The 25618-nt window shown below is 38.8% G+C and overlaps 1 protein-coding gene across 1 annotated transcript in view; it reads left to right on the forward strand.

Moving 5' to 3' along the window:
* Window positions 1-25618, forward strand: part of USP24 (ubiquitin specific peptidase 24) — a 137026-nt gene that overhangs the window by 34124 nt on the left and 77284 nt on the right. The window contains exons 4-16 of the mRNA XM_038537424.1: window positions 2300-2443; window positions 3066-3188; window positions 8404-8439; window positions 8790-8855; window positions 12770-12835; window positions 15308-15382; window positions 15973-16131; window positions 17191-17305; window positions 17503-17606; window positions 19717-19824; window positions 20008-20103; window positions 20196-20357; window positions 20553-20600. Of these exons, the coding sequence (XP_038393352.1) occupies window positions 2300-2443; window positions 3066-3188; window positions 8404-8439; window positions 8790-8855; window positions 12770-12835; window positions 15308-15382; window positions 15973-16131; window positions 17191-17305; window positions 17503-17606; window positions 19717-19824; window positions 20008-20103; window positions 20196-20357; window positions 20553-20600 (1302 nt within the window). The remainder of the gene's footprint in view (window positions 1-2299; window positions 2444-3065; window positions 3189-8403; window positions 8440-8789; window positions 8856-12769; window positions 12836-15307; window positions 15383-15972; window positions 16132-17190; window positions 17306-17502; window positions 17607-19716; window positions 19825-20007; window positions 20104-20195; window positions 20358-20552; window positions 20601-25618) is intronic.

Genomic DNA, 25618 nt, shown 5'->3' on the forward strand with positions numbered 1-25618 from the left:
TACTGTAACTTTATGCAGAGACACTTCAGAGAACCGTTTTATATTGTGTCCTCAGCTGTTTGTAATAGTGAAATAAATAGTCCAGGGGTTGGTTGCTTGGTTGTTAGAGCACAAGGGTATCCTCTGTTACATTGTTCGGTGTTGTTTATGTAAAGCTGTATATGTTAAATTCTCTTTACAGTTTAGAGCTATTAAAAAGTTTCTCCCCATAAATAAAGCATACTTTAAAAAAAATTAAATTGGAATTTAATTTACAGAATTCTGTGTGCCTTTAGACTTGGCTACCAGAAAACTCAGTATTTTATATAATTGGCATCACTTCCCTTAACTGTGTTTCCTGGTGTGATGACTATCCCTCTACCCTCCTCCTTTGGCTTTTCTTACAAGCTACCTCAAATTTTTCATTAGAAGGAAGGGTGTAAGTAATAAGCGCAACCATATGAATAAGGCGCACCAACGGGGCACTGCTGTCGTGTCTGCCTCCTTCACCTTTTTCAGTCAGGCCAACCTGGATTCTTTACTGATGTGTGTGCTCAAGCAGAAAAGGAAATCTAGGTCTGGCCATAGTGCATAGATTTGTTTAAACCTTGTGCATAGCTTCCCTACAAAGGGCTGTCTGTCTTTCTCCCCTCTTCTGCAAGGTAGGTAGAATTCCTTTTCCACATTAAAAACTGAACAGAGGGGGATCCCTGGGTGGCTCAGCGGTTTAGCGCCTGCCATTGGAGGATCCTAGGGAGTCCTGGGATCGAGTCCCCCGTTGGGCTCCCAGCATGGAGCCTGCTTCTCCCTCCTCCTGTGTCTCTGCCTCTCTCTCTCTATGTCTGTCATGAATGAATGAATGAATGAATGAATGAATAAAAATAAATAAATAAATCGTAAAAAAAACTGAACAGATGAGATGGCAACAGAGGGAGTGGTGCGGAATCCACATACATTTTATTTTGTGGTCACATGACACTTCTTGAATGCTGATCTCTGCTTGATTTTGCTTTATTATTTAAGTATAGAAAGAAGATATAGTTAGGCAAAAAGTTCTTGCAAAAAAAAAAGGTAACTCGTTGGTTTACATAAAATCAATCTTACAGTTATTGCTTGTTTGAGCAAATAGTGCAGCTAATTGGTATTTAGAAAATCTGGAACTAGGATTTTTCTCTGCAGCTAAACAAGTTTGGGTTCTTTCAGGCTGCTCTTGTTAAGGGGTTCTCAGTGTGACCAAGGTGGAATTTTTATTGCGTAGTATTTTCCCTCTGAAGGGAAATCTTACAAAAACATGAAACCACCATGCCAATTTGCCATTATTTTATTAAGTGAAACCCTTTGATTTTTCATTCCCCATTCCGGCAAGTTGTTCTTGCATTAGATTTCCCCAAGGACTAGACTGAGGATTGGAGAAATCCACTGATGATTATTTTAGATTCATCTATGCACCTTTCCCCTCCTTTTTAACAAATCTAAGATGCTGAGTGTAAGATGCACCATTGTTGTATGTTTTGTGTTTTATATTTAAGAAAAATAGTTACAAAATGCTAAATGGCTGATCACTTAGGGTTCTTTTAGATTTGCTTAAACATTTTTTAAAATTGAATGTTACTTCTATACATATCAAAAAGGAAAATATAAGCAAACTAATCTGGTAAAATATTTCTAAATTTTTTTTTCACATTCAAAGTCTGGCTGCCATCTGGTCAACAGGTGGAAAGATAAAGTCTTGTGTCTGAGATACTAAAAATGCAACAAGAATGTGTATATTCAAATCATGAAATATAGCATCCATTTCTTAGATTCTAGGAATATTGGTTAATAGTGGCAGCCATAGTATGTTAATTCCTTACTATTTATAAAACAGTGTCACATTTGTTCTATCTTTTGATACTTACCACATCTGTGTCAAGTAGGTAGGAATTTTGACTCTTTAGATATGAGAGAACTGAGCCTTTGGGAACTGTCTAAGGCTATACAGCTAGAGAACAGTAGTAGCTCCCAGATTTGGTCTCAGGTTCTTACTTGCTCTACATCACTTGACCTCCCTTAGTAATAACAAAAAGTTAGAGAAACAAATGAAAATTATCTTTTAAACCAACAGCTTCAGTGTAAAGGAATCAGTGTTCAAAAACAAAACTCAGTGTTGACTTTGAAATCATTGAGCAAGTAGATGGGCTGCAAGCTATGGGTCTTTTAAAGCAAGTCATCTGCATAAAAGTGATATACTGTGTAATAATCTCTTGATTCAAGACTGAACTGATGAACAATAGACTTTTTCTTTTCAAGTTAGACTGTAAAGCGCCCTTTGTTTTTGTAGCTCCTGACTTCGAGTGCTGTTCACAAGTGGGGTACTGAAATTCATGAAGGAATCTACAACATGTTGATGCTATTAATAGAACTGGTTGCAGAGAGAATAAAACAAGACCCGATTCCCACTGGTCTCCTGGGTGTGCTTACAATGGTATAGTATCTCTAAAATGAAGTACTTTGTGTTTTGATTTTGTTTAAGCTACCTACTATCCTCTGACTTAATAACAAGTGATAATGATATCGTTAAAGATATTAATTTAGCTGTTAGGAACCTTACTTTGTATTTTAAAAACAGAGCAACCATTCATTCTGTGTTTTTAGTTTTAGTGAAATACCTTTCTAATTTTAATAGCTTTCTCAGCTCTTAGGATAATTAAATAGCTTTCCCTCATGTTTTCCTGATTATTCACATCATAAATGCTTTCACATGGGGTGTTCCTGTGGTTTGGTTTCTGGCCTTTTTCCCTGAGTAGTTACAGTAGCTATGTGAAGGCAGGGGCCTTTACAGCCCTGCTGCCTGGCTGTACCTGGGGCAGCTCCAGGACACCTGGCCGTGCACCCCGTGTTCCCTCAGAGTGGATGCTGGGCAGGATAAGAGAGCTCCGCTTCATTCATCCGTTCCCCTGCACTAGCTCAGGAACATGTGCTGTTGGGATATTTGAGAGATTCCATTACCTAAGTAGTCTGAGGCTATTTTTCTGTTTTTCTAACGCTAATATTTTTTGCTCTAGAAATAGATAATAATAGTGCTTCTCTGTTCTCTTTGGATCTAGGCTTTCAATCCTGATAATGAGTACCATTTTAAAAACAGAATGAAAGTATCTCAAAGGAATTGGACAGAAGTGTTTGGGGAGGGAAATATGTTTGCTGTTTCACCTGTGTCTACTTTCCAAAAGGTAAACATGTGGTCTTGTTTCGTCATTTTATAGAGAAATGTATTGAGAAAAACTTTCTGTGCTATAAAAATTTACATGGAAGGATTAAAACAGTCTGTGAAGAATGACAGATATTCCATATGGCTCATAAAATTGCTTAACTTTTTTTTCAGATATTGCATATTTTCCACAGCTATTAACTCACATCATAAAGAATTTTATAGATTTGAAATGATGTTTAGTGAAATGCAGAATGACTGCATGACATCAAGTGCCCTATTTATTGAATTGTCAAAACCCCAGTTTAATGGGTGTCCCAGTTTCTCAGAGATGTTTGAGAGGCTAGAGCATTTGAAATTGAAATGACTAATTATGCCTAGAAAAAGTAATCTAGAAGATAATCTCATGTATCATTTTCTTTTAAGCTCCATGAACATTAAAGCTTTGGGGTTGTTTCAAGCCAAGAACCTATTATCTTTTTATTTAAAGGCTTACAGTGTGCCCAATAACATTAAAAGGAGTACATAATTTAAACACTGTTGATTGAACTCTGTTTGGTTTTTGAGAAACAGTTGAAAGGAGTCAACCGAGTAGATAGAAAACTTGTCCATTCCTTTAGTTGAAGCAGAAGTTTAGTCAGCAATCATATAAAGAGTTAAAAGCTGTGGCTCCTAACTTAAGGTGTAGTGGAGGAAATACAAAAGCAAAAACTTTCGGTAAGTAATTAGTAGATGCAATCATAGAACATGAATTGCAGGAGGGAGTGGCCAGTGCCATCTTGGAGGGTCAGGCAGTCCTTCAGAAGGAAGGAGATGAGGGCCCAGAGGAAAAGGCAGTGAGTAGAACACTGTGGTATTTGCTCCCCACAACAGTTCTGTGAGTGAGGTACGATTTTTGACCCCACTTCATGGATGAGAAACTGAGGCGCACAGAGATTGAGTCCTTGCCCAAGTCAACAAATCTAGTCACAGAGAGAACCCACGTAATCCAACCCCAACGTCTATGTTCTATAACTGTATACAGTCTTGCTTCCCCAAATATTAAAACCTCATCTTCAGTTTTGTTGTGAGGGTCGGATGACAACTATCTACAGAGAACATTGACCCTGGGGGTTCACTGTCATAAGCAGTCCGCAAATGTTCCTTCTCTTCCCTTGAATCTAAGTGCACGGCATCTGGGACCAAAAAGGATCAGTCTGTTTATTTGCTCTCAGTACTTCACAGGGATTCTCCCTCCTACACAGGCCCGAGATCATCCCCTTTCCTCTTGGCTTCTCAAGCATTTTTCTCCTAAGGTTTTCTGTCCTTTTGTTCAGTATCCTCAGTCTCTTCCTCTTTGTCAGATCATTCCCACTGTGTACATCGTGCTCGTGTATTTCCCAGCTTTAAAAATTCTGCCTTTGATCCCACATCCCTGTCTAGCTTCAGCATGGTTCTCCTCCTCTCCACACCCCACCAGAGAAGATTCTGCATTCTTACCTCCCACTTATTTTACTAATTACCCTAGAAATGTAACTTATTAACAAAAATCACAATTTCATTAATATCTTTATCTTCCTCTGAGTAGCGCATAAAGACCTTGGAATGTTTCATGTGCTCACTCCCCACCTGAATTACTTAGTCTCTGTCCCTTTGTCTTTATCATGCAGTGTCTTAGTCCTCTCCTGTCTTGCTTTACCCTCAGACAGATACCATCATTGTTATTTTATGTGGTGTTTTGGCTCAGCCATATTTGTGTACTGTCTCACTGTGTACCATTTTTTTCTGTATTTCTTCTGCTAGGATCATTTTTCTTCTCTCTGGAGTGCATCCTGGAAAGTGTCCTTTGGTAAGGGCCCATTGGTGGTTAAGTCTTTGTTTTTGATGGCCTGAACTTTTACTCTTTCCCATGCTTCAAAGAATATTTTCACTGGGTTTTAAATTCTAGATTGATGGTTGTATTTTTGGAATGTCAAAGACACTATGTCAGTGTCTTCTGGCTTTGATGATTGCTGTTGAGAAGTTGGTGGTTGGTCTGACCATTGTTGCTTTGTAAGACATCCATCTTTTCTCCACAGCTGCTTTTGGACATGTCTTCTTTCTCCTAGATGTTTGGTAATTTGACTGTCCCTTGACTAACTGTGGTATTCGTTTTATTTTGCTTCAGATTCATTGGGCTTCTGAATCTAAGGATTAATATCTTCTATCAGGTCTGGAAAATTCTCAGGCATTATCTTGCCTCTTCCCCACTTGCCTCTCTTCTTAAGAACTTCAGTTGGATACATGTTAAACCTTCGTGTCTATCCTTTGTATCTCTTAGCCTGGATCATATTTCCCATCTGTTTATGTCTTTATGCTGCAAGTTGTGATCATTTCTAGATCTGGGGTCTAGTTCACTAATTGTGGTTCTGTTCATATTAGGTGTGCTGTCTAACCTGTTCATTAGAAGTCTTCACTTTCAGGGACTTCTTTTCATTTATATAAGTTCTATTTGGTTCTCGTTTGACTTTGTTTACTCATTTTTATCTCATGTTTTTGCCTCATGTTTCATTCTTTGTGTTTGTGTTCTGTGTCTGATATCTACAGGTCTGATCCTGCTGGCTTTTACTAGCTTTAACTTGTTTTGTGTCTGTATGTGTATATAAAAAAAAAAAATTAGACATTTGTGTTTGTTTTCCTATGAAGTCATATTTCTTGGACTTTAATCTAGGAGAATTGTTTGAGCCTGAATTGAAAGTTCCTTCCTTCATAGAGGGTTTACCTTTACTTCTTCCAGTTGTTTGGGAGCACTACAATCTGGGACCACTTTGGAATAAATTCTCAGCTTAAAGTATTTCAGACCATAAGGTCAGTGTGAATTTTTTTTTTAAGGTTTATTTATTCTAGAGGTAGAGAGAGTGTAAGCAGGGGCAGAGGAAGAGGGACAGAGAGAATCTCAAACAGACTCCATGCTGAGTGCAGGGCCTTACCTGGGGCTTGATCTCACAATCCTGAGATCATGACCTGAGCTGAAACCAAGAGCCGGCCAGCCAACCTTCTGAGCCACCCAGGTGCCCCAAAACCAGTGTGAATTTGAGAGGGGAAGCCGTGTGAGGCAAGTCTGTGGTTACAGACTCTTAGAGTTTTTTTCTACCCTCCATCCAGGACCAGAGTCAAGGTAGGCAAGCTTCCCTGTCGTTCTTTCTTGCAGGTGAGTTTTTTCAGTTCACCTGACACCAAGGTGGTAGACCTTTGAACTTCGGCTTTATGTGACTCTCTCCATTTACTCTCCCAGCCCTGCCTTGGCTGTGAAAATGGAGGTCAGAGCTCACCAGGGTTCCATGGCCTGGCCTCAGAGTCTGCTTACCTCACAGGATTTGTGCTTTTCTCTGTTTTCAGCTTCCAAGCACTTTGTGCCAACTCAGATGTATATTTTAAAAGATTTTTTTTGACATTTTTGTCTGGTGGTGTTAGTGATCTTCAGGTAGAGGTGTTTAGGGTAACTACACCGAAGCCCCCATGAACTCTTCAGAGTGTGCCAGTCTGCCTTCTTTCTTTCTCACTCCACTGAAACTGTTCTTGCTAAGGTACCCACACCCTCCATGTTTTCAGAGCCACAGGAAATATCTCTTGACCCCATTAGGAGCAGTGGCCACTGTCAGTTCCTGCCTCCCCAGAATCATTCCTTCCCACAGTTTCTTGCTTGGCTGCCTACTCCGTAAGTTAGCACATGGCCTTTCTTGATAACTTCACCTCCATTCAGCTTTGACCCAGAGCCGTCTTTTTGTTGTTATGCTTTCCCTAAGAACCGTCTTCCATCCTCACAGATGTAGATGCCATCTTTGTGCTGATGGCCCTTCAGTTCATCTCTCTGTGGCCCAACACCTCTTCTCTGAGCCCACCATACTGGAGGAGCCAGCTGTTTCCTCTTGGTCACTCCACAGATGTCTCAAATTTAGTGTGCCTGCAGTGGGGCTTCCTTTTGTCTCCCAGCCTGCCTTCTTGTCGCCGTCAGTAAACAGCATCACCATCTACCTAGGTCCTAGAGCCAGAAGCGTTGTAGTCCCCCATGATTCATCCCTTTCCTTAGGACCCACCTCCAGCCATAAACGTGTCCATGAAGTTCATCTCAAAGGTATTCAGTTCCTTCTCTCTGTCTCTGCTACCTTCCATCCTACTTTTGCCACCATCATGTTATAACTAGTTACCTCACTAGTTTTCCAGCTGCGGCCTCTTCCTTTAGCTCATGTGCATCCATTCCATTCCATCTGCCACATAACTGCAAAAGTAGTCATCTTACAACATAAAATGTGCCACTTCCTGGGTTAGACACTTTTGTTGCTTTCCTTCCAATCACAGTCTGCACCTTTCTGCATGGCCTGGACTTTGCCTCTCTCTACAGCTTCCCCTGTGCCACTCCCCAGCCTGCTGTGTCCCAGCTGGGAAAGACCCTCCTGGTTCCCCTTCATGGCCTTCCCCAAATGGCACCTTTGCCACTTCAGCCTCTCTGCCTGAACTTGTTTGAATGGCTTAAATCGGTCCCATCTTATAGGATCCAGCTTGAAGACCACCTCTTCAGAGGGGGTTTCTGTGACCACCACTCTCCGCAGAGTCAGCTCCTTCTGTTTCTCATTTGAGGACCTCTTTGTGGTTTTTCCTTTTGTGGGACTAAGCACAGACTGAATTATGTTAGGTATGTGTTAGTTTACCTGTTTTTGTTGACACTGCTATAGGATAAGCTCCATGAAAGCGGGGACCACATCTCTCCCTAGTCACTGTTCCCCCAGAATGGTATTCAGCACCCAGGAACAGTGAATGCTTAGAAAAGGGAAGCAAGAAGGAAAAGCAGAGAAAAGAAAGCAAGTGCTCCAGAGCACCAGTTAGTGGGATGGCTAGAACTGAAGCTTAACCTCTTTATTGGCGGGGATTGGTTACTCTTGAACTTAGTAATTCTTAATTTCTACAATATAACTTAGAGAATTTAACTCAAGTTCCTGCACCTTGGAGAGCTTACACAACTGTTCTCAGCTACCCAGAAATGCTTGAATGCTCCATGCTGTAGTAATGCCATCCAAGCAGACTCGCAGACTCCAAAAATTGCATATGGTAATGTCTGAGATTCTAAATGTTAAGAAACATTTAGAAAAGCCTTTTGAAATATTTTTCAAACCTTAATATTTTTTTTTTCCTCCAACTTTTCCCTGAGGTTAAAAGAACTGCAAGGGCTAATGGGGAAGTTCTCATTTTACCGTCTCAATTTCTGTTTTCTTTTCTCACAGGAGCCTCATGGATGGGTTGTGGATTTGGTAAATAAGGTAATACAACTTTTATTAACACAGTCATGTTTTCCTTCTAATGAGATTGCTTAGAGTTTAGCATTTTAGGTAAATGACAGCTAGAGAGAGTCATAAGGATATGTTTTCCTAAGGAGATGGATTCTGTAGTGCCTCCTTTTTTTCACATGTACTGTTTATACAGAACATCAGCTTTAGGACTTAGTCGGTCTCCTGCAGTCCATCCCAGAAACATTAGAATTATTTTTGTGATGACTCTCTCAAGATCTGTGTTATGGGGAGCATGTTGATAGGGAAGAATGGTAGCCTTCGCTTCTTGCTTAAATTATTAATGTACAGCATTTTAAAATTTGTGCCTTTTTTCTTCTCAGTTTGGAGAATTAGGTGGATTTGCAGCAATCCAAGCCAAGCTTCATTCAGAAGATATAGAACTTGGGGTGAGTTAAACCACTAAATGTGCCCAGAGTGCAAGTTCACTTTATTTGGGCTGGTATGTAACCCCAGGGACATGGTCTGGACAGAGTAAGGGAAACGTTACCATGTGAGTTATCTCTGCGGGAGCAGTTTCCATGGTTCTGATAACCAAAGACATGTTTGCTCCTAATCATAACCCAGTTTCAGTGTAGGGATGTTTGCTCATTTTCCCTTCATCTCCCTTTGCCTATGATATTTGTCTCTTAATTTGTTATGGTTATATGAAATTACCTTGCCTTTTTAGGACAGGGGATATATGGGATGAGTGTATGGGTGTGGAACAATGGCATGGCTCACGTCACACTGTATTTCCTAGTGCCAGGCACAAAATATTCCATTTTAAGGTCATTAGTAAGCTTTTTGGTGTTACAGTGATTCATAGATAACAATGGGCTATTGAGGGAGCTTAGTTAGACTCATCCTTCAGGTGCAATACCATCCTTTTTTTAGGTGACTTCATATTCTCAAAAAAAAGTCAAACCTTGTAAGGGGAATGACTTAATCTTTAATTTTTCACAGAGTGCTGACCTTTTTGTAACTCAGAGACTTTATTATGTTTTCTAGTTAATTAATTAATTGATCAACTACTCATTATGTGTTTGCCATATGTAAGGCACAGTGCTAGCTACTGTGATGTGATCCTAACAGAAGGTAATGTGTTGAGTGATTCAGTATCATACCTAGAGCAGCAGATACTCCCCTGGAACCGTAGCTGATCAGCTGACTCCCTTGGTCCATCTTTGGGTGAGCGCAATACTAACATCCAGGAGAGAGACTGACGTTATCTTGCCACCCGCTGTTCATCCTGAAAGATCAGATGTCTGCCAGTTCATAGATACTTCTGCTGACACTGACCAGGGAGGGAGTGTCTTACCTTCCTTCCCTGACATGAACTAGGTTGTTAGGCTGTCATTTGGATCCCCATTTGGATGTAGCAAGCATGTTAGAAGTGACTATTGACCGGGAATATAATAGGTAGTAATGTAATGTAAGAAGCAAAACTGTTAAAAAAAAAAAAAATCTGTTTAGAAAGAAGGTTTTATCCAGTTTACTTGTTTCTCAAGAACTGGCTATATAGGTCAATTGACCATATCAGAAATTAGCTTCATTTTTTTTAAATGTTAAAACACTCACTAATTTCTGGCAGAGTTAATTTGTTAGAAAAAAAAAATATAGGGCATCCCAAGTTTCTAGCCTACTTGGTAGAAAATTAGCTAAGGATAGATATATAGGAGTCTGGGCTTACCCTCTTTATGATCAAATGTCTTGAGGTTAAAGGTTCCTCCAGGATTTTTCCCTTAGGTCAGACCATTTTTCAGAACAACTGTATTGTTTGCTGCAGTTCATTACAGAATTGTATTGTTTAGGTTGCATTTGAAGAGATGATAAAATTCAGGCATAGGAGAAAGAGATTCCCAAAGATTGAGACTCTAATTTTAGCAAACAAGTAGGATTAAAATTTCACAGTAAATGCCTGCTTTCCAACCAGTTAAGGAGGTGATTATGTCCTAGAATAAATTGAGGCCACTGAGTACACGTAAATGCATTCATTTTACATTTACATTTATATTTACATAATTTTGAATTTGAAAAATACTGGAGGAAAACATCATTCACAATTCCTCAGTAAAAAATACTTGTACAAAGTACAGAATGAAAGTTGCCTATCCCCCCACTCCACATGTATATACCTACCTGCTAGGTAATAGCTACCCATTTTTAATGCATAGCCTTTCTGACTTTTTCCTAAATTTATGTAAAATATAACTACACCCGTTCTTTTCCTCTTTCTTTCTTTCTTTAAAACTGAATTGTAATCAAACTATACATAGTAGCATATTTTCATTTAACAGCATATTGTGGACATCTTTCCAGGTCAATGCTATCATCGTTTTTAACGGCTCTCATGTGTTCCTGCAACTGTTGTACTATGATGCTGTCATCTATTAATGGGTGTTGGATTATTTCTAAGTTTTTGCTCTTACAGAGAGCTTCCCATATAAATTTGTCTTTATGAGCATATGCTACCATTTCTGAAGGACAGATTCCTAGAAAAATGGGATTTCTGGGTTAAAGATTATATACATTTTCTAATTATAATCAGTAGTTTTAAGTCTCTTTCCAAAGCGCTTGTACCAGTCTGTTTTCCCATAAACTTCTTTCCTAGTTCTCTTGTTAGTACTGAATATTTTCCATCATTAATTTTTCATTATAATGGACATAAATAGCATTTTATTATTTAATTTGTAGTACTCTGATTTCCTGTGAACTTGAACATTTCATAGTGTGATTGTTGGCTATTTGCATTTCTTCTAGAAGTTGACCTAGTTATTTAGATTAATTTGGTGTTGCGTTACTCTCAAGAATTCTTTTTGTGTTCAACATATCAGTGCCATGTCTACTTTATGTATTTGTAAATTTCTTCTCCCAGTCTTTTGCTTCTTTTTATTTTTTATTTTTTTATTTTTTAAAGATTTTATTTATTCATGAGAGACACAGAGAGAGAGAGAGAGAGGCAGAGACACAGGCAGAGGGAGAAGCAGGCTACGTGCAGGGAGCCCGACGCGGGACTCGATCCCGGGTCTCCAGGATCACGCCCTGGGCTGAAGGCAGCGCTAAACTGCTGAGCCACCGGGCTGCCCTTCTCTTTTTATTTTTATTGGCGATATCTTTTGCTGTATAGAAGCTTTCACATTTTATGTAGATGATTTTTTTTCCTTAATGGCTTAAGAAATTAGGAAGTGTTCTCCCATCTCAAAGTTATAAAAATATTCATTTCATTTTATACTTTTACAGTTTTATTTTTTATACCTAGTTCTTGAATTCATTTAGAATTTATTTTTATGTATTATGTAAGATAGAGATCCAATTTCATTTTCTTCCAAATGGAAAACTAATTGTTGTAAGATCCTCTAATGACTAATCCCAGTTTTCTCTACTACTTTGATGTGTTGGCTCTATCACATGTCAAAGCCCATGTGTGTTCCTGAACTTCTAAGTAATTTGTTCATCTGTTCATTTTTTGCCCATTTGTATACTATTGCTCCACTGTTTTCATCACTGGTAGTGCCAGTCTGCCTAACATCCTTCTTCTCTCATATTTTCTTGATCATTCTCATAGATTGACTCTGAATATAGTCAACATGTCAGGTTGTCCTGCAGAAAATCCCACTGAGATCATGTTTGGAATTGTGTTAAATTTATATAGGTCAGTGTGTGGAAAATTGCCATAAAGGTCCCTCCCATTCATAGACATGGCATCTCTTTGTTTATTTGGGCCTTCTTTTATATATTTTAGTAAAGTTTTATAATTTTCCTCATGGAAATTTTTGATTTTTTTTGTTGTTGAAGACACATTTCATTCCTTCAACTAATTCTCTCCTTTTTCAAATAAAAATTTTTAGTATTCTGTAAAACTTTAAAAATCTTTCATCCAGTCCTTCAAAGAAGTTTTATTGACATATTATAATTTAAATTACATTAAATTTCTATAACAGTTTTTTTTTAAAGATTTTATTTATTTATTCATGAGAGACAGAGAGAGGCAGAGAAATAGGCAGAGAGAGAAGCAGGCTCCATGCAGGGAGCCTGATGTGGGACTCGATCCCAGGACTCCAGGATCAGGCCCTGGGCCGAAGGCAGATGCTTAACCTCTGAGCCACCCAGGCATCCCTAAATTTCTGTAATAGTTTAAATGGATTGACATCTTTATATCAATTCTTCCTGTCCAGGAGTATGGTTTGCCTGGTCATTCATTCATGACTTGATCAAGTTACCATTCCAGATGGTCTCTGATATATTAAAAAGGATTTGTTGAATGCCAAAAGGAAAAAGCCCTCCCACATTGATGTCTCACCTGTACTGTCCTTGTTTTCAGGCGGTGTCAGCATTGGTGCAGCCCTTAGGGGTGTGTGCGGAGTACCTCAATTCCTCCGTGGTTCAGGTAAGATGAGTCCACTTGGAAAGGTGGACTTAAAACACACCAGCGGTCACCATTATCTTTTTATCAGGTTGTTCAAAGTTGTACCTAATCCAGAGTAACTGCTTTGTTTCAGAATAGCAATTTTTCTAGTAAAAATATAACTAAATTAGCAGATAACTAAAATATGATTAATAATTTAAGGTATAGGAGACATCTCATATTTAAGATTATTTCCCTTTTCAACATATCCTTTTGTCAAATATAATTTACATATGATCACATGTATTTTTGTTTCCTTACCTATAGAATAGGCTGCATACATTCCAGCTCCCTTCACAAGATTGTTTAAGGACTCAGTGCCATTATGTATTAACTTAGAGCAGTGTTGAGCAACCCACTGGGCTGGCTTACTAGCTAAGTGACTGTTGAAGAGTAGCCTAACGGCACATCTCTGATTTCCTGCTACTGCAGATGGTAATACTGTCTATAGGTTATCCAGTAGTCGAAGCTGGGCGTGTCCATTTTCTAATGCTTAAGGCCTATTATGCTTTCTTATTTCCTTTCCTTTTCAGTTAACAAGTTTTGCTGAATGAAGTGTCACTTTGAAATACCTTCGTTTTTTATTTTCTTTGTAAATATGTCCATGAAACCTGTAACTTTCACAGATTTTTTTTTTTTTAAGTCACTATAAATGACTTTGAAAGCATCATGTCCTTGAGAGCAGTGTTTTTGTATGCACTGTTCCTTGTTTATATCTCATTAGGGCCATTTTAACAAGGAAGATGAGATTTTCCTTTTAGTAGGTTCAGAAATTTCTACCATTTCTAAGTGTTAAGTGCTTTCTTTCAATGTCAGAGTAAACTTGCAAGATTTTTAAATGAAATCAGATGGCTATTTATGTATTTCTTCATTCTGGATATTAAGTACTTTAGAAACATGTAGTGTTCTTTCAGCTTATTAATATAACCATTACTTTTGTAGTTGAAACACTAAAGTATAAGAGGCAAATGACTTATTTAACAATTATTAATAATTTAATACTTGGCTTTTACTAATCAGAGCTAGGATTAGATTTTTTTAGGATTAGCTTTTTTTTTTTAAGATTTTTATTTATTCATTCATGAGAGACACAGAAAGAGAGCAGGGCTGGGGGGAGGTGCAGAGACACAGGCAGAGGGAGAAGCAGGCTCCACTCAGGGAGCCTGATGCAGGACTCAATCCCGGGGCTCCAGGATTACGCCCTGGGCTGAAGGCAGGCACTAAATCCACTGAGCCACCCAGAGATCCCAGGATTAGCTTTTTAAATGCTGTTTACCCATGCATTGCTCTATGGAAAGAAATTCAGCATAAATATTCCAACTACTAATTAATATTACATTCTTTAGAAATTCTACATTTGATAGAATTTTTCAAATTTAATAGACAGTAAAAAGTATTGAGTTTCCAACCAAAGCATATTTAACTTTATTTTAATTATCAGACTGTCCAACCTTACATTTATTCAGCAATCTGTTCATGCCATGAATTTCTTCTCATACCATATTCACATCATATCACTTAACAAACTAACAATTGTATCTACCACTTGCTACATATCTCAGCCACTGTGAGAAGCAGGGCCAGTGTTGCGGACTAATAGCCCCCAGTCCTCTCTATACAATGGGCATTTGTATAAAGGAAGAAACTCTTATTTGGATAATTTCCTGATGTCATTTTAATTCATTGCTAATGTCTTCTTGGCTTTGGCAGCCAAATATTGTGTCTTCTCTTATCACCAGGTAACTTTTAAAAATCATTTTCCTTAGATGGAAGTGAGCATTTAGACCTAGCCAATATTTTCCTACATCTCACGTAATATTTAGAGTCACTTATTTGATTATGCTACCTTTCTGGAACATTGTGTTGTATGAGTCTCCATTTAAGGCCTTATTTACATAAGCACACAAAAATAATATATATTGTAGCACATTTTTTTGGTGCTCCATGCTTATATTAATTTGTTAAAATCGAATGCAAAATATTCACTTTATTACAAAAATACTGGTGCTTCATGTTTTAGTTTATGTGTCTTTGGTTGCTCTTTAAAAAGACCTTTATAAGAATCACTCAGTTCCGCTCCTGAAACCAATATTGCACTGTATGTTAACTAACTAGAATTTAAATAACAATATGAAGTAAAAAAATAGAAATATCAAATTTCTATTGGCAAAAAATTTTAAAAATTAAATAAAACCAAACATTTAAAAAAATAAAAGGACCCTTAAAGGGTAGCAGTGACAGGGACTGCACGCACGTGATATCAAAGAAGCTGGGGTATGGAGTCAGTTAAAGGCCTACTTGGGATGGTAGTAGCTAGCTGTGGCATCTGATCCTGGAATTGAGATCTTTGCATTGCATTTTCTCCTGTGTGAAATGCAAATGAAGAAGTGTTTCCTCTCTAGTTCTGGGGCAGAATCAGGAGTCTTTATTAAGTGCAGCACTTTTGTTCTGCAGCCAATGCTAGACCCGGTCATCCTTACTACAATACAGGATGTGCGGAGCGTGGAGGAGAAGGACCTCAAAGATAAGGTAAATCTTGTCTCCAGCCAGGTAGGCCCCAGCACCTTTTTGTCCTTGGAAGCACGGCCAGGACCTGGGGCGAGGTTCACATGTCATTGTTCTTTTGGATTCTACAACTGACATCAAATTAGTTAACATATTTTCTAACCAAAAAATGCTTTTTCTGAAGCACCAATATTCTGAAGCATCAGGTAGGTATTAAATCTATCAGTAGAGTGAATTTAGAGATTTCAGTAAGGGATACCATTCAGAATTTTACTAACGTGTTGATTTAGATCATATTCTGGTTATAGCACTGAAGAAGCTTTAAAATAATTCGATACTACAAGCTTATCCAAAGTTGTTTTAAAGCAATTTTAACATTTAAGTTTAACATGATTTATTTTTGTTGACCTTGAAATTCTCACAGGACCCTTCCTTTGGCTCACTTGTATGCTAACTTTTGTTTAAAAGCAAACTAGTTAATTGACCATATAAAGTATCAGATACCACCAAACAGTGCTGTTGAAAATGTCCTGTATTCCTGTGTGTGTTACAAGAATTGGGATCAAAATGTTTTCATGGTTCCTTTTTTTGTTTGTGTGTGCTTTTAATAAAAGAGATTGGTTAGCATCCCCGAGCTCTTGTCTGCCATCAAGTTACTCTGCATGCGTTTCCAGCCGGATCTAGTGACCGTGGTAGACGACCTTCGATTAGACATCCTACTGCGCATGTTAAAATCACCACATTTTAGCGCCAAAATGAATTCCCTCAAAGAAGTAAGTTTTGCATTTTTTTCCAGAAGACCTAAAGCACAGGACTCTTTAAACTCTGCCAAAACTTATGGTCATTAATATAAAAATGTTGGGAAATGAAGGATGATTTTTTATAATCATATAAAAAAGGTAACAATGATCATATATATGTTATACAGGTTTGTAATTATTTATTAATGTGATCTTTTTATATATGTTACAGTCAAAATTCATTCTCTGAAATATTTAGTGTTTATGTGAAATTTTCTAGAACATAATTCCTTGGAGTAGACCATTTGAGATTTACTTGTTATGTTTCAGATAGGTGTTTCCTTTAACCAAGCATTCTCACTGGGGTTGGGACAAACGCAAAATGACTACAGCTGTTGATCTAAGCAAAATGCTAGAAGTATTATCCTATAGCTTCCTAAACTTCATCTGAACATAGTTGGTTTTGGTGAGTATAGGTGGAGCCAGTATAGTTCAGTCATAATTCCAGTTATTTTTCCTGAAGTTCTGTATTAATTAGAATTTTTTGCTGCAAGTGAAATAAACTCTCTGAACCATCCGGGGCCAAAAGAGGAATTTAATGGAGGAAGGCTAACCTGTTTCACATGAATGAAGGGTAGAGTAGCTAGACCGTATAAGGATGGGACATGTCTGGGCGGCAGGAACTAGAATTTGAGACCTCACCACTGCCAAGACTCTTTCCAAGTCTTGTCCCTACTTTTCTGAGCATGTTAGCCTTGTTTTCCCTCTTCCTCCAGAGTGACATCTTTCATGTGGTAGACATCATGACCGTAGACAGCCCCATTACCGGGGAGGGACTGGTACTTTCTCTCTGGTCCCAGGAATACAATTTAGTAGTGGTTCCCTGGTTGAAGTTTGGGTCAGATGCTCTTCCCTGAGCCATCCCTAGGAGTACCATTCTTGGCTCCATGATCATAAGTAGTCTATTAACTTATTACAGTAACTGGCCTTTAATACATCCTGTAAAAGTTGCAGGATATGTGTACATATATGTGTAGATTTTGGTTACGCATATTTGCACTAGATTCATTCACAACAATCCTGTCTTTTTAGGTAACTAAACTAATAGAAGATAGCACTTTATCCAAATCTGTGAAGAATGCTATAGATACAGACAGATTGTTAGATTGGCTGGTTGAAAACTCAGTTCTGTCAATTGCATTAGAAGGTAAGTTGCTTAAAAAAAAAAAAGGCATTTCCTGACATAATTATAAATATCACATTTTTATATTAAAAATATGAAAATGTTTTGACTGTATTAGCCTTTAAATGCTATAGCAAGTTAATATTGCTTTGAATTAATAGACTTGTATTTAGAAAGTCAGTGTTCACTGTATCTGTCTGCTTCTTGGGTGTCTCTTTTAGGCAACATAGACCAAGCACAATACTGTGATCGTATAAAAGGGATTATTGAACTCTTGGGCAGTAAATTGTCTTTAGATGAACTCACTAAAATTTGGAAGATACAGGTAAGTTGATCGGAATTATTTTTGCCTCTTTCCAACATTTCTGTCAGAAGGAGAGGGAGGAGGGTGGTGAATGAGCAGGGAAATGGAACTTCTATCTTGCTCCAGCCACAGCAGCTCTACTCAAATCTGGTTGCCAGTTTGGGGCTTCTGTCAAAGTTGTGTATGTGAAAAGGGATTGCACTACGCAGAAGCTGAGGAACAACTGAGCGAGCCACATCTCGTTTCTCAGAATTAAACAATGAAAAGCCATTCTGTAGGCTACACAGCCATTAGTGGCAGCACTAGAACGTGTGTCTTTTGTCAGTCTCTATTTGCTTATCGGTTTTCATGGCTGAGTTTTTCCTGTTCAGTTGTGTTACGTGAGGATGAGTCCTGCTTACTGAGTTCACAGACTGTGTCTTCTACAGAATCAACCACAGCCCTGCCTTTTCTTTTCCTTCCCTTTGTTAATAGTCCATTGGACTCACTTCCCCACCATTTTCCTGGCACCCTAAGTCTCCTTTACCAACTTATTTACTCTGTTCTACTTTGTAAATACTAGTTTCTTGCAAACCTGATCCCTTTCCTCAGTCTGTAATCTCCCTTGAGGCTGTTTCCTCTCCTCCTGCAGGCTTTGAGTGCATTTGGGTGCTGTTGACACTAAGAACTGTGTCCTCAGTTCAGACCTCTTCTTGGCAGTCCAGTGCCTTATACTTAGACACATAACTATTGCGCCTTCATGCATGCCATCTCATAGGCATCTCAAATTCAGTAGGTCAGCACCTAGTCATTTTCCAGGCTATTTCAGTAATGGTATTAGCCTTCGTCTAGCTGCTAAGCCAGAAGGAGGCCTGAAGCTCACCTTGACTCTACCCTTAGTCACGGCATCACTCAGAACCTAGTCTGGAAGCAGAAGTTCTACTAGGTATTTCAGAGGGAATTGGATATAGGGGCTTGTTTACAAAGGTGTTGCTGGGGGGGAAGGGCAAAAGAGAGAAGTAAGAATGCTGGAGTAACAGAATGGGGAAAGGGGATGTGAAGTCTAAGAAAGGAAGCTGCTTTGGGAGGTGTTTTCACTGCAGATGCTGGGGTGCCAAAGAGGTGGCATTGCCACCAGGGCTGCTGAAATCTCTCACTGCCACCAGTGCCAGCACTGTGTCCACTCCCTGGGCACGGACCAACACTTCATTCTTCCTCTGACCTCATCTCCCAACAGCACCTCTCATGGGTAGAACATCATGGGAGCATAGCTAGTAGAGGAAAGGCAGCAGAGAGCAGAAAGTTAGGTGCAAGACTGAAAGAAAACAGGCTTGGCTTCCATAAATCGTGCTTTCCATGTCAACTGTAGCTGAATACTCTCATATGATGTTTTTTTGTGAGTGTGAGTGTGAGTTTGTTTTTTTTTTTTTTTTTTTGTGAGTGTGAGTTTTGAATCCACATAAGGTCAAAGATTAGAGACCATGATGTATATGATGTATATGTTGTATATCCCTACTACATTCAATGAATATTTGTACATAGTAGATACTGAGCAGATTCTTAGAGGACTGACTCTAAAAAAGTCTCTGCCTTTCCAGTCATGGTGAGCAGTAAGGTATGATAGAGTCATGTTTGAGGTTATAAAATGAGTTTTGACTGTAAGGTTGACCACAGGGCCTACATATCTGAAGCAGACTTACTGCCTATGGGATAAATAAATCTTAATTGAAGTCATAAAGTATCTAGAAGCAAAATAAAAAATGAGGTAGAAATAACTCTCAGCTGAGACCCTCAGGCTCATTTATAAAGTGCTGGAAGCAAATATGTTTGTTCTGTAATCAGTTCGACTCTTATGCAGCCAGTTGAAAATATTTCGCTCTTCTCTTGAAATGAGTATGTCAAGTTAAAAACTTTATTCTCATCTTTTTAAAGATTTAATGCTGCTAGAAATGTGAACAAAGTCAACTGATTGCCATTAACAATGGTTGCTTCCTGTAGTTTCCCCCATGTTATCAAGCAAGTGAATGCTGATCAGACTAGAATCAGTTTATCTTGCTGTTTTGCTTTTTGCTTCTATCAATTGCTCGGGGGGAAGTGTGAGGGTTTTTCCAAGTTGCAGGATGTAACTTTCTTCCACGGTCTCCTTTTCCAGTCAGGACAATCATCTACTGTGATCGAGAACATCCATACTATTATTGCTGCAGCAGCTGTCAAATTTAATTCAGATCAGCTTAATCATTTGTTTGTTCTCATCCAGAAGGTATGTAACCAGTCGACCATGCTTGCTTTAAGTTTTTCTAAAAGAAGCTCATTTTGACGTCTCCCCCCTCTGCCTTGGCAGTGTCTAAATGTACTCTTCTTACTTTGTTAAACCTTTTTAACTCAAATGTAAAGTTTTGCCCATTTGATAAAATTGGATTGTCTGGTCTTTTCCATTCCCCAGAGCTGGGAGACTGAAAGTGATCGAGTAAGACAGAAGCTGTTGAGTCTGATCGGACGAATAGGCCGGGAGGCTCGCTTTGAGACCACTTCTGGAAAGGCAGGAGAATCAAATTAATCTTTCCAGCTACAAATACTTCATGTGGTCTTACTGATGTTGGGGCCGGCTCATCTTGTGTGGCATCATTGCAGGTGTTAGATGTACTCTGGGAGCTGGCACATCTTCCAACCCTGCCCAGTAGCCTTATTCAGCAAGCCTTGGAAGAGCATCTGACAATCCTTAGTGATGCGTATGCGGTGAAAGAAGCAATCAAGAGGAGCTACATCATTAAGTGCATCGAAGATATTAAAAGGGTTGGTTTTATCTTTGGTCTGGTTTTGTTATCAGAATAATAGTATTGTAATTAGAGCCAAATAATTTTCTTAGCCCTATTATGTAAATTAAATTCAATGTCCTACCTGGAAACTCTTGCCTTAGAGTCCAGGATTGGGAAATCATAGGTACCCCTTTTACCAGGTCACTTATATTTCTCTTAAAATTAATTTCAGCCTGGAGAATGGTCAGGGTTGGAAAAAAACAAGAAGGATGGATTCAAGGTAAGAATTTACAGATGGAACCGCCTAAAAGGTATACTAATTTAATAATTTCTTTTAATAAGCAATATCATAATTTTAAGATAATAGTCTGTTTTGGTGTTTCTTTGAGTAATGTTCAGATAGAAACTGTTGTTTAAATATTTACGAATCCAAGGTCACGCATTCACAGAGTAGTTTCATTCTATTGTTTCCATAAAATTATAAGACCTTTAATGTTTTTTTCTTTTGTAAATTAAATGGAAAGTCTACACAACTTTAGTAAGTACAATGGATTCTGCATAAGTATTTTGCCCGTTTTTCTGCCATGAGGAAGAAATGGAGGAAGGTCATAGAGTAAGAAGGAAGAGAAAAGGGAAGAAAGAGGTTCATTCAGTGCTGGCACAGGGTCATTTTTCAGGTGCCTGGTTCAGAGGTGTTCATAAATTCCTAGTGAGTCCTGCTGCTGGGGTCTGATGCTAGAAGGTGGTCTTGGGTAGCGACTGCTGTGGGAGGCTTCCCCCTCAGGGCTCTGGCCTCCAGGTTGCTGAGGACTTTTAGGGGCTGTGCTTTGACAGTGTGTTTAGCCGACTGAACAGTGATGACTGCAGCTCTCCTGTCACTCCAGTGCTTCAGCATCCAGTCCATGTGCTCCGAGGGGGCCAATTGCAAAACTGCTCACTAGAGTGATGTTCCCTGAGCAGTGCCCGCCTCTGGCCGAGGCTTTCAGGCTGCCCAGACCAAGAGCCTCGTAGCGGGAGCGATTGCTAAAATTTTACTGTAATGTAAGAAGAGGTTTTGGTGAATAGCTAGTGGCTTAGTAGTTTCATTGGTTAAACATTTTTCTTGGCTTTCATTAATGCGTATTTCTCTAAAGGATCTTGAATACTGCTAATTTTTATTGGTGGATTCAGAGACTCTTAGATCATGTTAGGAGACTGTGGTGATTCCATGGGCTTTTAGTGATAGTTGGTTACAAAGTTTAGTTGGGGACACTTAAGACCTTGATGTTTTATATTTGACGCTGAAATTTGATCAAGTGAATTTTCAACATGTAATCTAGCTTTCTAGATTTTTAAAGTCACTCACAGACCAGAGCTGATGATGCTCAGGTTATGAGGAATCATTCCTTTAATTCAACAACATCGCTGTCATTCTCAGATATAGTTTGAATTTTTCCAGTTTCCTCAGTTCAGCAGTTGGGATAATTTACTGTAGCCTCTGTCTTTACGCTTGAACCTCATCCAGTTACATGAGGAGTTTAGATCCTTCAGTAGTGATGATGAAGAGGACGAGGGTATCTGTAGAAAAAGAGTCTTTTCTTCCCACTAACAGCTACATTTCTTTATAAATGTGAGGTGTCCTTGCTGAAGAGACTGTTCTTTCCCTGCAGGGAAATGGCTTTTGAAAGCAGAAACCCCTTCCCACAGTCTATTCCTTCCTTGGTGCTGCTCGGCCAGCAGTACTCCGCTCTCCCAGTCAGCGGCATCCCTGAATCTTTACTGCCTCTCCGCAGTCACTTCACTCATGCCTGTTGTTTTAGACAGAACTCAGAGCAGCAGGGCTATTTTTGGAGTCATTTTGTGAGACTTGATAAGCGTACTCTTCCTTTTTTATCTCCCACTGCTCCCAGTAGAAATTCTGATGGACCATCATTACATTCCAAGTAACAGTACCTTGCATTTACATAGCACTTTGTAGTGAACTAAGTGCTCTCGCAGATGCTCTCTGGAAGTACACACGGCTGAGGGGGGCAGTGGGAAGATCAAAGCCCCCTGGGTACGACTCCAGGCAGGGGGGTGAGTTATATACTGCCACTAAAGGTGTTTTTCTATGCTATGCCCTTTCCTGCCAGGCAGCAAGGTGGGCTGACTGGGGATTATGTCTCCCTGCCAGGCTACACAGAAACTAAACAAAGGGTAAGACAAGATCACCCACCTCTTACCCCCCTCCCGCCCTCAGCTACCTCTGTTCCCCCCACTGATTCCCCTTCCCTCTGCTTTTGACACTCTTAAAATTCCCAAACTCCACTGTTGTGTTCAGAAATTCTGCCCTTTATTTCTTCACTTTATTTCTGTAGATTCCGCCAGGATGCTCTTGGCTCCCTTGGTCCTCTTTCCTTTGCTTCCTTTATACCTTCCGCTGTTTACCCCCAACCCTCTCCCTCTTATTTCACTTCTTTTTTCCTTCAATTAAAAAGTTTAAATGTACTCATTTAAAAAACAAATTTACTAAACCAAAAAAGTCACTTTTACTCCAGTAGCGTGTTTGCATCTGCCCTAAGCCATTCTCCTAAGGCTCCCCCAGCACAGGGCCTGGCAGCTCCCACGTAGATGCCCATCCTTCCTCTGAACCCTCCCCTTCACCCTGTGAGGACTCTAAAATCATTGCTTACCAACAGCAGAGTGGCCTCTACCTGCCCAAACATGTAATTCAGAGCAAAAGTAGCAAGAGGTCCTCAGTACAGTCTCACAGTGATGTGGTTAAGCACAGGAGGAAATACTTTTTTATAAATGTCCTCCTGTGCAAAAATTGATACTTCAAATCTAGGTAAATGGCTAGGTCTGGAAGAATAAGATAGATGAGGAAGTGGGGATGTTGAGCTTTGGGAAGAGAATTCAAGAAAGAATATGAACACGTTCTCCAGACTTAGATTGTGGGAGAGAAGTTTGATTCCACTGACTTTGTCTCCCAAGAAGTCACGGGAGGCATGTTTTCAATATAAGAGGGCAGCAAACTTTCTATGAGACCAGTCTGCCATCGAATGCACTGCCTCCTGACTTCCTCGTCACAGGAGACACTAAGAGAATAGTCATTTAACAAAAGTGAGTGAGGATTTAAGCATAGGTTTACAGGCTGCACCAATTGACCTCCTGAGGCTTCATCTAACATTGAGTGTCTCATTTGGACATAGCGTCACCTCCTACTTATGAAACCTCAGCTCCGTTACCAGGCATTACCAAATATGCTCATTTTAATTGTTCACCACAGTCTTTTGGTAACTGGAGAAAAATAATTTAAATTTTTCTTGTAACTTAGCGACATAGTGTCATAGATACAATGGAATAAATGACATCTTTCCTGTTTGCTAAACTTTAGAAAGGTTATATCAAAAATAGTTTTTAAATTCCGATTTTATATGATTTCCTTTATTTTATTGGATAGTGAGCAACTTTCAAAGGGTGATTTTCTATGTTAAAGATATTCTAGCCATAATTGACTTAGTTTGTCATAGTGATGCTTTTTAATATATCCGATTATGTGCTGAAGGATTCATATTTATATCCTAATGTTTATAATTCTTTTGGTAGGTATGAGTTTGGACTTAAGCCCTTAGAGTTTTATTCTTTGTCATTTTGTAACTTTTATATTTTAGCTGAAATACATAGGGTTAGTCTTGCAAATAGTTGGCCTTTAATATATACCCTATTTCTCTGATTCTAAGATGCCCGTGATTGCAACCTCTGCATCACAGACCTTGTAAGTTGGGGAAGAAGAAAAAAAGAAATCACACATTTTAGTTTTACCATTCATTTGTTTAAATTCATACTGAGTCCAAATCTAAGCCTCTTTTTGACCAGTGTGCACAGCGTCACTGGCACAGTGCTTTTCATTATCTAGAGTGATTTTGACCTCTGAAATTTCTAAGAGCGATGGTATCATTTTGAGGCATGGGAAGAATATATTTTTGTGTCCTTGTCCTTTTTTGTAAAACTCAAGCTGCTTTTTTCCTTAATGGAGTTGTGTTGTATATACTACAGGATAAATAGCTTCTCTTGAATTGTGGGTACACCTTTGGACAGAGACATTTAGTGCTGGATGACAAAGCCCTTCATAGGGTATGAGTCTGTCACACCATATTCTCCTGGCTGTGAGAAATGCTTTAGACCGAGACTATTGGCAGTTTTCTTTGCTTTTAGTTGAATTGACAGACAGGAAAGGCTAGTCAGTGTTACATCATAGTGTCATCTTTTTGATAAGAGTTCAAAAAATCCGTGATCTAAACTTAAGTTAAAAAGCCATCCTTGCTTGGTGCTCCATAAATGGAGTCAGAATTAAAATGACGGGTAGATGAACAAAGTACCTTTCATATGCAGCTAAGGGTACACATTACTCAGGTAAGGACAGCTATGTCAGAACTCATTCCTACACCTAGTGGCTGCTAAGTTACTTTTGACAAAATTGTAAGACGTGTCGATTTCAGAAATGTTGAAATTTAGAAAACCTGTATCTTAGAATCCAGGAAATATGGTATTTGCTGATTGATTGGCTAATCCTCAAGAAAACCAGTATTGTTTTTGATGATAGCTCTCTCTCATATACATATTGGGTAGTGCAATGCTTTCCTGCCAGAGATAGAAAGCATATTTTTCAAAAGTATTTTCCACCTCATAAAGATCTTCATCTTATAGTAACACTTAAGGAAGGAAGTTTTAAAAATAGAAGCAAAATTCAGCCTTTAAAATAAAGGCTAAGGACTTAAAACTTTTACTCAGTTTTTTAGAGATTTAATGGGTAATTTGATGAATAGTGTTAAATGGACAGTCTTCCAAATTTTATAAATGTCTTAGTTCGAAAGAGGCTATGTATTAAAGAGCAGTTCTCTTTTTAAAGATTATTTCACAAACAGCAGACTTTTCAGATATGTACTGTGAAAGATCTGGATTGTCATGTACCAGCTTAAGAAATAATATTTGAAAGTGTTATGAAAAATATAAAGTATAAATGTAAAGTGGCTGTAATAATTAATAAAAATAGAACTCTCTTCTTGCAAAATTGTTTTAACTAGGACATACAAGCAGACCACGAGTATTTTCTTGAATATTAAACCACTATTGGTATCTTGATCATATCATTGGTATCTTAATCATATAATTATGGAAAGTCATATTTTTATACAATTTTATTTACCAGCCAGTTCAGTATTAGCCATGGTAGATTTTGGCCATCAGTTTATTTCATTCCGTCAACACATCCTAGCAGCCCGTGCTACTTCATCTATCCTCTGAAGTTGCTAATTCCTTGTCGTCTGTTGTTTGCTG

This window comes from Canis lupus, chromosome 5 (genome assembly GCF_011100685.1).
Source record: "Canis lupus familiaris isolate Mischka breed German Shepherd chromosome 5, alternate assembly UU_Cfam_GSD_1.0, whole genome shotgun sequence".
NCBI classification, from domain to species: Eukaryota; Metazoa; Chordata; class Mammalia; order Carnivora; family Canidae; genus Canis; species Canis lupus.